Source organism: Vanellus vanellus (genome assembly GCF_965231255.1).
Source record: "Vanellus vanellus genome assembly, chromosome: 2".
Classification (NCBI taxonomy): Eukaryota; Metazoa; Chordata; class Aves; order Charadriiformes; family Charadriidae; genus Vanellus; species Vanellus vanellus.
In genome coordinates this window covers 18210581-18225832 of record NC_138906.1, presented here as the reverse complement: position 1 = coordinate 18225832, position 15252 = coordinate 18210581, and the positions used below count along the sequence as shown (strand labels likewise).

Below are 15252 nucleotides of genomic sequence, written 5' to 3'. Positions count from 1 at the left end.
TTACAAAATTATTTAATTGCCTTTCAGGCATTCCAAATGCCATCCTGTCAGCAAAGACAAGCAATTGGTATGGTTTCTTCCCTAAAGGTAACCACAAACATCGCACTGGGAAGTGGAAGCAGCTGGCAACTCTTGCAAGTTTGGTGTTCGATTCTGGTGCCAGGCAGAAACACAACAGGCAGAATTGCCAATGATTTTTTTTTTCTTGTTTGCTTGTAGAATATATTTTAAAAACCTTAAATGTGTTTTAAAATATGACTACATGCATTTTAAATGGGTTTTCCAGTGTGCAGTGGAACTTCCCGGGTACACACTGTATTTTGTCACGAAGATATCAAGGAAATGTGATAAACAAAGGACGCTCATAACGTTTTCCCTGGAAGAAGGAAATTTCATAACTCCTCATACAAAAGCCTTTCCTAAAAGTAATGCAAAACTTCCACAGTGCAAGAGAAACACAAAGCCATACCAGCTCTCACTGTTTCAGTGACACAGCGAACCTACTTGAGGACCATTTTATAAGCCAAACTTTGCACTTGGCTCATGCTATGGAAGGGACCAACATGGGATTTTTCCCTTTATTATCTGAATTAGACCTTCAGTATTACCTTCAAACATACAACTTGTAAAGAGTACCATATGAAGGAAAAAAATGTTTCTTGTATATATCTGTACATTTTCACCGAGATACGAAGGTTGAAGAGTTGGGGGCCCTCCAGCCTGCCTAGGTAGCCAGGAGTGGGAGCGTGAGCTAGCATGGAGCCCCAGCACCACACTGCTGGGTGGGTGCCCAGCCTCGAGTGGTGATACTGCAGAAGGAGAGCTCTCCTTCACTCTGTCATTCTCTCATAAATCAGCCTAATTATTCTAATGAGAGCTGTGTCCCTCTGCTGCGAGCCCTGCTGGTTTACAGAGAGAGGGAAGCAAATAAAAGGAACAATGCTGGCTGCTGCTGCGGGGAGGGAGAACAATAGTCCTGACTCTCCTCCCCGCCACCACCCAGTCAGAAGATGGTTTCGTGCACACCCCTGGAGTTATTCCAGATCAAAACTGAAATCAGACGCTGGGATCATCAGCATCTGCTAAAGGAAAAAGCAAGTAAAACAGAGGGCAAAGGCGCACTGTTTTCAAGGCTGTAAAAGAATGTTGCTAAGGAGAGAACAGGAGGGGATACGAGGCTTTGCAATGTCTGTCTGAGTAGCTAACACACTATAAATACCGACCCAAGCTCTGATAGCAAGGATCAAATCTTAGATTTATGCCTTTTTTTTTTTTTAGAGCAACAAGGTAGATTTTAGTTTTTAAGTTAAAACTCGCCTCTAAAAAAATGTTATTTTGGTTCCTTATCTTTCTCTGTATTAGTTTAAGTCTTCTTGCAACCATAAAAATTAGGAATTTGTTTCTCTGTAATGAAATCTTCTATCCTTATTTACTACAAGAGTCTGGGAGCTCAAGCTTTAAGCAAACCACAAACTACCATGAGATTTATTATAGAAATATGGAAGCCAAAATTATGTGCAGCCCTACTAATTGTTTTCTTTATTTTTGTCATGTTCCCTCTTATTGTCCCTTGCTGCGATGACTGAAACAAATCATTCAGGTCTAGATCTCATCTTATGACACCCACAAAGCCTCCTTGCTATTGTTTGGGTCAAATTAAAAACGTTTGTCAAGAGTAATTGTGGAATGGCATCAAAATTAATCTTTATTTTGCAAAGGATTTAATTGTTTTATTTCTATTGTGATAAATTATTCTTGACGTTATATACTATATTTATATATTTTTAATAAAAAAAAAAATCAAAAAATAGACAATTTTGGCAGTTCTTGTGACAGGCTCAGGAAATTTTCTCTTGATCTCTCTGGATATTCTCAGCAGTTTATGCTCTCTTTTTCAGTGTCAGTTTTACTAAAACATCTTCACCCTGCCCTTTATACAGCATACTTACTTCTATCTTTAGCTCCAGTTTGATAAATTATTCCATTTCTAAATCCCATCTTCAGTCTCAACCTAGATGTTATCATATTTTTGGCCTTTCAAACTCCAAAGAAAGCTCTGTAAATATTAGAAAACCCTTCTCCTTCAGTCATTTTTCCATTTACTTTTCCTATGTTCATTTCCACAGGCTGAGTATATTGTGATGTTCGGAGATCCCGTAGACCTTTCAGCCCTGAAATGCCCCTGTCTCTCCACTGCTCGTTCCTCCAACACTCCCGATTCCGGGAAGCATCATGCTAAGCTGATGTTTCTTCTGGCAGAAGAGAGGCCCTGTACTGCTGCTGGATGCACTCTCTCCTAGGACCCGGCAGCCCTCCCTTCCCGTGTCATTCTGTGGGGCTTCCAGCTCCTGCCAGCCCAGGAGCTCCAGAGCTCAGCCTCCAAACCAGACCTTGCTCCATGACACCTGCAGATCACGTTGAGGCTGGACTGGAAGGAGCTGACCTGACATGTCTGAGTAACACATAGCAACCGCAGAGAGCTGGGTGAAGCTGCTAGAGATAGCAAGAGAGGAATTTAAATATTCATGTAAAGAAAGCATATTGTGTGCAATAGCATCTACAACCATACGTTAACAAGAGCGCCTTTCTTGAAGTCATCATAATTGTGTCTTCTTTGATTGGAGTATAACATAGGGTGAAATTTTCAAAAGGACTTTGACCATGACCAGCTTCCAGCATCCAAAGAGACATGCATCAAGCCAAGCACAAAGTATGGGACTGTTGTTCAGTCATGAAAAAGATATAGAACTATTTATATTTGCCTTTTATTTGAGTCTTTCATGTTTACTTGCTTTTGTCTTTTTAACCTTTTGTTTACAAGAAACAGAAATATAACTTCAAAGAGGGGGAAGAACAAAGAAAATACCTTGATTTCAGGAGCCAGACCTTTGAGAAATGCACCAGGAATCCTGAATCTTAAAGTCCAGAGCAACAGCAAGCAGAGCACAAAACCCACTAACTTTCAGTAAGCCTTGTGTTACAAAATCGTCTTGGGCGCTTATTAAATTCGTAGTATTATCTTAAAACTCATTCCAGAATTTTAAAATTAGTTTTGTTACCCTCTTTGCTACCATACAGGACACAGCACGAGAATCAGAAATTACCAAAGTGGAAATTCAACACTTTGAAATCCAGTAACACTGCACAACTACTTTCTTTGGTTGATTTTAGGGACTTTGCTCATGCTAATGAGATGATTTTAACTAAAAATTCAATCATAACTTCCCAATGTAACAGAATCCCAGTGTAACAAAGGTAGCATCAAGTAGCTCGAGCAGCATATGCACACACATATATTTACACTTCATGCACAGTAGAAACAGAGAAGAGACACCTGAGTCCTTCTGACTGCCTCAGTGCGAGCCTGTCTGGGGTGTTTTTGTACAGCATGTATTGCCTTCTTTTATTTAATCACCCGCTCTCTACCAGCACCCACAAGATGGCTCCTTGTCCCATGGTCCTTGCAAAACCAACTGTCTTGTTCATGTGCGGTGGGAATGACGGGCTTGGGAAATGGAGGCCATTGTGTGCTCTGAGGGCCCAGGCTCTGAACAGGTGCACTTAAAATCTCTCCTGGATGAGATTATCCAGGAAATGTACTGTTAGCCAAAACAAATGATTTTTGGTATCTCTTTAAAATATTTGGCTGTGCTTTGTCATCAAACAAGCAAATGCAAAAGTTATTTAAAACAAAAATGTTCATACAAAGCAATATGGGAAGATTTAATTTAAGTCCACAGAAATCAAGTTACACCACGTTGCGTTTGGTCACTGTTGACTTCACCAACACCTGAAACTATAAAATATAGGCACAATCTAAGTTAAAAGGGTCATCTTAATGTCTGAGAACCAAGCTTCACCCTAGCTATATCAGTGTAATAATAATACACAATGTCATAATACATGGCATACTAAGCCAGTGAAAAGGACTTTTAACTAACAGTTAGAGACAAATTTCATACCTATATAAGCACCAATATGTGCACTGCTTTATCAAGCTCATCTAAAATAAAACAAAATGTATTTTAAAGTGAACTGATCTTAGACCAAAACCCCATGTTTTGGACAGGCAGCACTTGCAACCAAGAAATTACATACCAGAATGCAGTTACTGGAAGAATAATTGGTCCTCGATAACAAGCAAACACAGCATTTTGTTGTTTCTCCTTCCCCTTCAAAGGCTGCTGGATTTTAGAATATGCATGATAATTTTTTTTTTCTGAAGGAAAAAAACAGAGGTCCCATGGGGCAGCTTTAGATGCCTCCCATGTGGAACTGGCTTTTCCTGTAGCAAATTATCCTATTTATTGCTATTCATACCTTTAAAGAGAAAGAAAATTCTTTCCCTACTTAGCCCAATAATGATGTAGGAGGGAGCTATTAAAAAAAAAAAAAAAAAGAAAAAAGGAAAAAAGTCCTCTCACTTGCTACTTTTGCAAGCAACCCCGCTCAATTCAGACCAAGGCCAGCAATTCTGTCCTTTTGTGCCTTTTCTCCTCTTTGATGGGAGGCCAGTACCAGACACCGCTCTGCCCCAGGTTCTTTCACTACATTATCAGAAGTCTGCCCTTTCTTTGTCAGACATCAAATGATGCGTACTAATAAAAGAAAATACAATTTGTCTGGTCTAGAAGAGCCAGTTTGTCACAAAGACTTTGCTATCAGTAAATAAAAATAGAAACCTCTATGCAAACCAGCAGGATTTTAGCAAGTGTGAAAATAACTGAACTACTGTCCTCTTTCAAAAACTATTTTTGCATTCAGTCACTCCAGAGAGCAGGAAAACCAACTGTTCCTCAAAACATTATAAAAGTCTGTGCAGACACTGTTGGTACCCAGAGATTTCACAGCGTGCAGACTTTTAATTGCCTTTCCCTCCTCCCTGCAGATGAAGGCATCTGGAACATTTATCTCTAGCGCACCTTACTGGGGAATATATTAGTTTGTAAAATAGAGCACAGGATTACAAAGAAAATTGCTGAAAACATAGGATGTCTTGACATAACTTTTTACAAGTAGCCTTACTGTGAGCATACTCCACTCTATCTTAGCACACGTTTATTATTTTGCAATATATCACAGAATCTTCAGAGTTGGAAGGGACCTCTAGAGAGCATCTAGTCCAACTCCCCTGCTAAAGCAGGATTGCCCAGAGCACATTACTCAGGACTGCATCCAGGCGCATCTTGAAAATCTCCAGAGAAGGGGACTCCACAACCTCCCTGGGCAGCCTGTGCCAGTGCTCTGTCACCCTCACCGTAAAGAAGTGTTTCCGTGTATTTGAACAGAACTTCCTGTGTTCTAACTTGTGCCCGTTGCTCCTCGTCCTGTCACTGGGATCCACTGAAAAGAGCCTGGCTCCATCCTCCTTCAACCCACCCTTTAGATACTTGTATGCCATAATAAGGTCTCCCCTCAGCCTTCTCTTCTCCAGGCTAACGAGTCCCAGCTCTCTCAGCCTTTCCTCATAAGGCAGATGCTCCAATCCCTCAATCATCTTAGTCACTCTATGCTGGACTCTCTCCAGCAGTGCCGTCATATTCAGAGCTTTGAAGAACTACATAGATGATCTATAATGGCTTCCTCAATGAGACCACTGATCTGCAAGCTCCAGCATTATATTCCTTTTTCCTCTTTTAATTTCAAGATATAGTCTTTTCTCAAACACATCATTTCTGGAACAAACTCAAGTCACTCTGCACATAGCCTTAATACTAATTAAATTACAGCATCCCATATAGACCTTCTTTATTTGCAGAAGACTATAAACAAAGTCCGCATTTGCTGGGACAAGGATACTCTCATTGACAAACATAATAAACTACTTTTCTTTAATCTCCACAGCATATCGGGAACGCCACATTCCATTCATCCATCGCTTCAACCTAAAAGTCTATTTAGGACAGGTTTTTCATAGGATAAAACTCCTCTCAGATCAGGTGGCTGTTGTTTCTCTACCATATAATATTCTTACCCCATCCAACCATAACTTTTGTGGCACAATCAAACTGAATGAAATCTGTTTCTCTCTGCAAACAGTTTTTCCAAGTGTGCCAGAACATGTCTGGACGATATAAATCACTGAAAGTATCTCTGACCCACGACGTGGCAGAAGGACAGTGTGTTTCCGGTCAGCAACTTGGGATAACTAAAAACACGGTAAACAAGGGGCTAGAAAATAGGGACAAGAAAAGCTGCTGCAGCAGGAAGAGGAGGATACAGCAAAAAATGAGGGTTTGTATAGTAGCAAGACTGTGGGGGCTACTGAAAGCAGAGGGTACACAACCTAATGCAAGTTGTTAATGACCAGCCTATTTAAATTGTCCTCTCTAATGGCAGACAGTACTGAAATATTAGACAGGTTTCTACCAAGAACATTCTATACTTATTAAAATGCTCGGTATGTTCATACATGTATTTTTAAGGTGTATATCTTTATTGTGATATTTGAAATAAAAGAATATGCTGTCAGGTGTCACCTGTCCTAGATTAAAGTAGTTTTTAATGTGAATTCATAGAACCAGCTTCTTTTACCTATAGAAGAGCCCTATCCATACATATCTCTACAATTCCTGAGTTGCCATGGTACTTTAATTCCATTCACACAAAATGAGCTGTGGTGGAATATGGTTGCCACACAGCCTGTTGCTGTTATATGTGGTCAGAATGCTGTTAACGTGGTCCATGTACCGTTCTACTAGATGGACTAGAATTCAGATCCTCCACTGTATTTAAACACCAAAAAGCCTCGATGTCTAGAAGACCCTTAAAAGCTGTTGGTGCAAATACCTGGTGGTCTTACATAGGCTAGCATAAGGTAATAAGAACCCTGATGAAAGTGAGACAAAACAGCAGGGTCTATAAAGACAAGCTATCTGAACAAGGTTAGGTTTGTGAAAGGTAATTAATTAGCAACTATCATCAAAAGTTCTTTCTGTTCCTGTAAGCTGCCTCCTACAGTCAGCTCCCAAATACAAGTGAGTACGGGCTTGGAGAGAGCAGGTCTAGAAAGTAAGAATAGCTGCTCCAGAGCTGAGATACTTCACAGTGAAGGGTGTATCCATGGAGAAATGAGTAATACTTTTAAAACATCATCATGATGCTGCATGCCATGTAAAGTGAGTAATAGCAGAAAGTATGCATCTACTCAGTTATTTCTTTCCCTTCCCCCAACATACAGGTTGAAAATCCATAATCCAGTTGGTTTATGTCAAACAGGATGTGAATCTGTTGGAAGCAGTCCAAGTCAGAGCATTCGGTTTAGGCTGAGAAAGCAAAGCCACTATTCCCAGATCTGTCCCTGATTTGGGGCAGATTACTATTGAATGTCACTGTCTGTCAAGGGGGATAAAGACATTAGCATTCTCTGTAAAGTACTTTGTGATCTGTTGATTGGAAGCACTTGTTTATATATCCTATATAAATATGTATAAAGTTAGCATTTTTAAACACTTTCTGAAATAAAAACAGCATGGCATAAACCCAAATCTTGTTTCACTTAAATTGGTGCTGTACAGGTAGTTTCTTTCTGACATTCCCAAAGAAAAAACATATATCCACATACACAACATGAATACCTATAGCAGTGCCACAAGAGGCCTCAATACTTCATTAAAAAACAAACAAAAAACCAAAAGTACATTCCCAATTGAACAAGCAACACTTGTTGCAAATCATTTGAACTACTTAGAGGAGCCAAAAAATTTGCAACTCAACTGGAAGATTAGATAGCATTTGACCAGGAACTTTGTGTACAGTGAATACAAACCACTTACAGGCTTGCAGGCTTCAGTGGAACTTGGGCATCTATGTTTTCCTTTAGCTACAGGTTTTTGAACTCGAACAACTTGAATCTAAAGCAAGAACATCTCAGGCTTCAGAGAAAGGCATTCATAAAGGGAATAGGATTTTCAACAAACACCCTTCTCATGGAGTCATATCTGATGTCGCATGTCAGTAAAGACAGAATTCCCTGAGTTTCAAGAACAGAAACAGGTTATGCTTTTCCAGCAAGTCCAGTGACTCCTGAGTGTGTAAGGTTTCGTAAGTGTGTCCACATGGTTGACTGCTTTATGGAAGGGAAAATTAACCCTTGCTGAGCCCAGTACTGCCGGAGCTACACTGCTTCCAGCTGTACCCGAGCTCCTGCATTTAAATATAAACTGATTGTGATCAAGTATTTAATTTCTTGTGACTAACAGCATGGACTGGGTTTTCTTTTTTTCCAGCTTGCTTCAGTGGACCTTGCAACAGTAAACCATGACCATTACAACTACTTGGTTTGAATTGTCTCACAACCCTTTACCATGAGCCAGGCTAACAAAGACATCCCTCTCCTTCCACAGGTGGGTGGTCTGTACTAAGAAGGCAGCTGCTCTTTTGCCCCACGCCCCCCTGCAGGGGTGAAGTATCCAGTCCCTTCATGCTAGCAATAATTCTTAAGGAAGGACCAATATTTAAAAGTACCTTGGGTTTGTCAATTACAGCAAGTAACCCCACTTACTACTGGACAGTAAGCAGCACAAACCTCCAGCAGGGTTTCTGTTATTGAACAACTACATAAGCATATGAAGAATTAGTACTAGTCTAGCTTTTGTTTTGTTTTGTTTTCAAACATCTGACAGAATATGATTCAGCCCTAAATACCAACTATACTAAAAAAATGCATCACAGAAGTCTCACCATCATGATTTCCAACTCGAAGTGTTCTTACTGTATAAAGAAAAAGAGGCTTTAAAAAAATTAAAGCTTGCAGAACACACAAATGATTTTGTCTCTGGAACTGAGAGACATGCCCGATCAGAATGGGTCTCTAAGTTGTATCACCTTTTTTATAACTACATAACCACAAGAGAACACTACAAATATTAATTTGATCTAATTCTGAATATCAATAGGGAGATTTGAAAGCATTCGGGAACGAAATTTGCTTTATTTTTACTATGTTCAACTAAATCAATGGAGTGGTTTTAAAAAAATGTAAGTTACAGATCTGTCATTTTTAAAAGTGTTCCCATATACCAATAGAAAACCTCAAGCTCATTGCAGGAGCTCTCACTGGAGCATAAGAACCTAAGCGTATGAAACTCAAAAATAACACCTATGAAGATTTAACTTTAAAATGGTCCATGATTAGTCTATTCGGTATCATACTTTGAAAAGTGTTTAAAATTAAGTGTTAAAAATCGTTCAGCTTCTTACTTTGTTTTACAGTCTCTACCTAACACTTCTGTCTTCTTGATTTAGGCTGGCCACTGCAAGAAGCTGTGTGTCTGCCTCTGAAAAGATAATAAACGAGAACACTCAACACCGTTATAAATCCTTCAGGGCCAAGTACATATATTCCATAAAACATGAGTGGTGGTAAGCAGAGAGGAAAAGTCACCCCACATAACTTAATGCACCTTGAAGTGAGGTGTGAGGGAAACCAAAGCTCCCATCACAGTCAGTAGAATCACAATCAATCCCACCTCCAGAGGGAGCCTGACTTTTCTCAAATGCCTTTTCTTGAATGTGATCTGTCTACAGGTGCCCGTTCTTCTCCGATGTAGACGAACCCTATTCTAAGAGTAACATTTTCCCACTTATGACGTTCAAATTAAGCATACATACAAATATTACAAACTTTGAATGATGTAGCAAGCAGTAGGCTTGCTACAATCAAAACGCAAAGATTTGACACCATTATTTTCAATGATGCTGCTAAATAAGATATCCAAGTTCATACTAAAATTTACTAATTTACTGTCGTGGTTACTGCAGCATATCTATAGTCTAGTCTTGCACAAATAGACAAAAAAAAAAAGTAGATTGTTCCACCCCACAAGATCTTGTGAAACTACTTTTGAAACCACTACAAAATCAAAGTGTTTTATTAGCCCTGCTTCTCCTAACATCAGATTTTTGTAAAATCAAACTACAACACTGAACTACTTTTCACACAAATCCTGTAAGCTAAAACTATGAATCACCAAATAATATTCAGCTCCCTTTTCTGCAAGCCTGAACATTTCCATCTTGTTTTATTAATAGCTAACATGCAAGTAAGTTATGACACCTGTGCACATCTGTTTTTTACAGCTAGATATTGGATGAAACTTCATCTGAAAATCAATTGAGGCAGACAATCAAGGACTACTCTGGGGCAACTGAAATTAAAGATTTATAAAGCAGTAAGGAGCAAAGAACAAAAAAGACCCATTCCCAGTTTAAAAAAAGTGTAGAATAGTCATCCAAGAAGTGGCCACAGTGACTGACTCCACACCCCAGTAACAAACATAACAGAGGCTGACAAAGCAATTAGTGCACAAACTAAACCAAAGGCTAATCTGTCCTTCCCTCAACCGAGGAAAAAAGAAGATATTGACATCTACATTTAAAACCATAAACTTACATTAAAAGCAAGGCTAAATGAGCGCTCTAATTTTAGGAAAACTTGTCTATCCTTTTATCTTAAAAAAAAAAAAAAAACAACACACACACACAAACAAATCAGTATTGAAGCATCTATTGATACTTCTTCACCCACTACTGAAGAGGAGGGGAAAAAAAACTTATTAAAAAAAAAAAATGAAGTTTTATCTACTTCTTACATAAAAACCCAAGAGCGCAGGATATACTCAAAGTTAAGGATGATTTCAGCAACTGCCACAAGCTACATCATCTAACTCAAATTTCTACTAATAGGTAAAATCATCTAAGGAGTAATAGATATTGGTCTTCTACGCACTACCCATCTATACTATGAATTAACTGTAGACATTCGATCCTTTTGCTAGCAATCTTCTGAAAGTTCTTAGTCCAGAATTAAGAGTACCTTGTTCCAATTTAGCTTAATGCATTTAATCAATTTGGAGCGAGACACACTTATACCACAAGACCTAGATTGAATTGAGATACTTAATTCTGAAATGGCAATCCAAGATGCAGCCATCTGGGTTTAGATTATAGCTTGCTTCATTGTTTGAATGGACAATTCGAGCATGTTTGAAGATGCCTATTCTTTCTAGTCTGAAGACCTCCTAATTCATGGGAACAAATCTCTTGCATTCACCAAGTTAAGCACCAAAAAATTGCCATCCCTCTGCCAAAATTCTCCAAGGTCAATCTGACATAAGCACAGAGTGCATCTAATACAGAGACAGGACTTAGGGTTCTTTATAAAACCCAAGTAGTTCACCAATTAATGTTCATAGGAGAGCTATCAGGGTAGGAAACAATGGCAACACATCCTTTGTGAGCCTGGCAGTACCCTTACCCAGCAAATGGGAGGCTCAGTTTCCCCAGCCTCCTGCTGGAACTGGCATTTGGAAACCAGGTGGAGGTGCCACTACGTAAGTTCAGGAAATTAGACCAGTGCTCTAGATGCACTTCACTGGAGCTTTGAATCAATAGCTGGTTTCTATTTGGTTCCTAACAGTAAAGCCTAAGCGTTTGTAAAGTGAAAAGAAGTAGTATCTAAGGCACACAAACCTGTTATCATTGTCTGAGACACATAATACAAGAAATTAACTGTACTGTTCTCTATAAATGAGCTTTCTATGATACAAACCTTTTTTTCACATAGACAATTTCAAGTTCTGGTTCAGATAATAAGAAGCAGCAGTTTACATATGCAACACTAAAAAAACCGTCCTTCCTCTTTAGTTAATACTTTTTCCTGTGTGTTCCTATTTTGATGTAAATTAGTTACTACTACCAGACTAGGGAAGAGAGAATGCCAAGAAACATCCACTCAAATAAATCACTTTTTTTCTACTAAAAAATAGCAACATTTTTGTGTTTCACTTCAATATAAACAAGGTGGTCCTGAGTAGTATGGAACTACAACCATAGCAATACCCCTGAGATTATCTAATTTTACCACCTCAGCATTACTTGAGGGGAGTCAGTGGAAATGCTATACACGTAAATTGTTGATTAGCTCAGTCACACTAATCCCTGATCGCAACCAGAACATAAAATTTGCTTCATATTATTGGTGAAGAGCTATTACTTAAACTATTCACATCTACATACCCTTTATACTTACACCTGAGAGACACACAGTTATCAAGTAAGGAGATTACAATTGCACTTCTTCCAATTTAGTTAATTGGTATAGAATGAAGATTTGACTACAAGATGCAGATTAAAAATAAAGTTACTGCTGTTAACACATGAATGAGCAAGATAAAATGTGTGCATATGTGCACACACACAAACACAGAGAGGTTCAGTAACTACTAGAAAACAGGATTAAATTCAGATTTCTGCCATGCTGCTACCTTCTCCCCGATCTCTAAACTAAGTTCTGTTTTAACCTCATCTGTAATACCTGACTGCTACAAACTACTTCTGATCTCATTTTCTACTTTCATTTGTATTTATTTCTCTCCATTCCAGGTTGTTCACTATTCTTTACATTCTAATCATAATTATTTAATATACCAGTATAGAGTTAAAGGGCACTAAAAAGGTTTCCAGAAGCTCCGTTATCGGCTTTTAGCTAAGATTATCTTCTTTGGCCATGTATTTAACCCTTAGTATTTTCGCTTGAACCCCAGTAGTTTTTTCAGGACTTCTAGACACTATTGAAATTCAGTCATCTTTTCCTTATCCAGAAGTGGATTAGTTGGTCCAAGTTTACATGGTGTAGCTGCCTGCAATGCTGTGCCCTGCACGTGGGAAGCATGTACTCGCACCAAAGCCTGTCTTTCACTATAGTGTGCCTCCTTTCTAAACAAGGCTTTTTGAGTATAACTTCAGAAGATGCACGAACTACATATAGTCTTACAGTTTAATCCTCCGTGCCCTGCATTAGTCACATTTCCTCACCTTATCCCTCCATTATTCCAGACAAGTAAGAGATGATTGTAAACAGGGGCTGTCTTTGTGTATGCATCAAACAGAACCCTAAACTCCTAGAGGAAGCTAAATAGCTGGTTTCTATTTGGTTCCTAACAGTAAAGCCTAAGCGTTTGTAAAGTGAAAAGAAGTAGTATCTGATCACTCGCATCCACTAGTTTTCAATCAAACAGGAAATCACTGGTAGCCACCCAGAGCCAATCAATAAAACATGATTTTTTTTCCCCCATCTTCAGAATAGCCTTGAAACCTCAGCATGTCAAAACTGACAGCCTCGGATCTGCCTCAACTACTTATCTGCAGTATAGTTTTGTAGTGTTGGAGTAATTAGATTTTTTTAAAACAGCAAAGCATCAACTTTATTTAATCTATTTTCTAGTGCATTTTAAAATAGTAATAAGACATACAGAAAGGCTGGAAGAAAATCCTTCTCTGCTTATACTGTCGTTGCAAGGTTCTGTGGCTAACCACATTTCTCACCTAGTGGAATTTTAGCACTGTGGAGTCCAAACATTTGACCGTTTCATGTTACATTGGTTTTCAGTTCTGGCATATGCTTTAAGCTTCCCACTTCCTTCTTCAGGACATTAAGCAAAGTTCTAGAACTATCCAAAATCTTCATGTAAGCAGCTTCAGTTTCAGCAAGAATTTTATCAAGCTCATTCCGTGAAGCTACCTTTTGGGCCAGGTTTTCACATACACACTCCAGTTGTTCACTCAGGACTTGGATTTCATGCTGCAGTTTATTTTTTTCCTCTTCTGCCTGCTGGATTTGTTTGTTCAGCTCTTCTTTTTGCATACACAAGTCTTCAATGCATTTCACTAGCTCATTATTGTAACCCTGAAGAACAGCTCCCTGCTGAGTCATCCTCCACTCCCCTCCCTGAGCTCTGCCGCTGCTCCCCGAAGTCCCCTCTCAGCAACAGCCTCCTGCACTCTTAAAAAAAAAAAAGACAAAGACAACAGATAACAGAAAGAAAAATTATGTAAGAGAGTTATGAACAATGCTACGCTATCACAGACAGAGCCACGGGGAAAGGTGCTCTGTTTAAGGTTAACATGCTAGTTCCGAGTTGTGCAGGAACTTTTCAGGAAGGGGGCAGGACAGAATTTAGAACCTACACTATACCTTTATTGAAAACTGGTCTCTCCTATGACACCCTCATAGCAATGCTCAACTCCGGTATCAAAAAAGTTCTGTTGTGTTTTATAATATCTTAATACCATTCTGGATATACGATGCTTTGTACCTCAGACTTCGAGGGTTTGGTCAGTAACAACCAAATGACCGTTTCCCAGGAGAAGGCTCAGCAGCCACCACCAGCAGCGGTATCCACTCGGCCTCTGATGCAGAGGCTCGGCAAGCCGAGCGCCAGGCATACACTTCAGAGAGCCCAGGGCCACCTGAAGCAAACCGATCTGGCGCTGTTGCCCACTCACGGGCACCGGGATGACAATTTTACGCCCGTGCCGAGGCGCGGGCGAGCTGCTTGCCCGCCGCCGCCGGCCGTTAGCGCCCATCAGGCGACCGTTAGCGCCCCTCGCTCACCACCAACCCCCACCCCCCACCCCCTCCAGCGGCCGTTCCACCGCGCCCGGGCCGTTCTGCCGCCAGCTCCTCGCTCCCTCAGCGGCCGGGCCCGGGGCAGCCCAGCGGCGTTTCTTCTGGGGGAGACCGGGAACAGAGTCCCGCCGCCGCAGGTCGGGAGAAAACCCGCGCCGCCGCAAGGGCCGGGCCCGACCCGCGCGGCCGCCGCTTCCCCAGAGACATTTTAACAACCTCTTCACCGCCGAGCGCTCCCTCGCAGCAGACAAGCCGTACACAAAATGGCTCCTGCCTATACATCAAGTCCCTGGGCGGAAGGGGAGGAGGGGGTAGGTAAGAAGTAGACCTTCCCTTTCCTATCTCGCGGCCAGGCGCCGCTTCCCCCCGCCCCGCCGCTTCTCCCGCAATTCCCCCCTATTGCCCCCACCTGCCTGGCGTTCCCGCCCCGTCGGCTCCCAGCGAGAAAGCCAGCTGCCCCGCCGCGGCCCGGCTCCCACGCGGCTCGGCCCGGTGCGAGGAAGGGAAGGGAAGGGAAGCGAAGCGAAGCGAGGCGCGGCGCGGCGCGGGGCTGCCGCTGGCGGGGGCTCCCCTCGGCCAATCAGCCGGGCCCGCCCGGCCAACGGCTGCTACGGCTGCTGCGGCCGGCAGCGCCTCAGCGGCGCCGGGTGAGGGGTGGCGGAAATACCCGAGCGTTTCCGAACGCGGCGCCAGCCAGACGGGAGCGTGAAAACATCTCTACGGAAATAGCCGATGTTTTCCGAAGACAGGTAGTGCTCGGGAGCGGAGGACGAGGCGGGCCGGAGGGGAGAGGGAGGGAGAGGGGGAGGAGAGTTACGGAAAGAGCCGATGTTTGCCGAAGG

The 15252-nt window shown here is 41.3% G+C and overlaps 1 protein-coding gene across 8 annotated transcripts; it reads right to left on the bottom strand.

Annotated features, from left to right (window-relative positions):
* Positions 1-3702: 3702 nt before the first annotated feature.
* On the bottom strand, positions 3703-15033 carry LOC309669453 (microtubule nucleation factor SSNA1-like). Of its 8 annotated transcripts, none has more exons than XM_082480139.1 (3): positions 14820-15033; positions 13327-13783; positions 3703-3796 (listed from the first exon to the last, which is right to left on the bottom strand). In XM_082480139.1, the coding sequence occupies exon 2, from the start codon at positions 13712-13714 to the stop codon at positions 13370-13372; it is 345 nt and encodes a 114-aa protein (XP_082336265.1). In that variant the 5' UTR covers positions 13715-13783; positions 14820-15033; the 3' UTR covers positions 3703-3796; positions 13327-13369. The 8 variants fall into 8 exon arrangements, with proteins under 8 accessions (XP_082336265.1, XP_082336266.1, XP_082336259.1 ...); XM_082480140.1 differs by lacking the exon at positions 3703-3796 and adding an exon at positions 9258-9278; XM_082480133.1 differs by lacking the exon at positions 3703-3796 and having other exon boundaries at positions 13179-13783.
* Between the last annotated feature and the right edge of the window lie 219 nt (positions 15034-15252).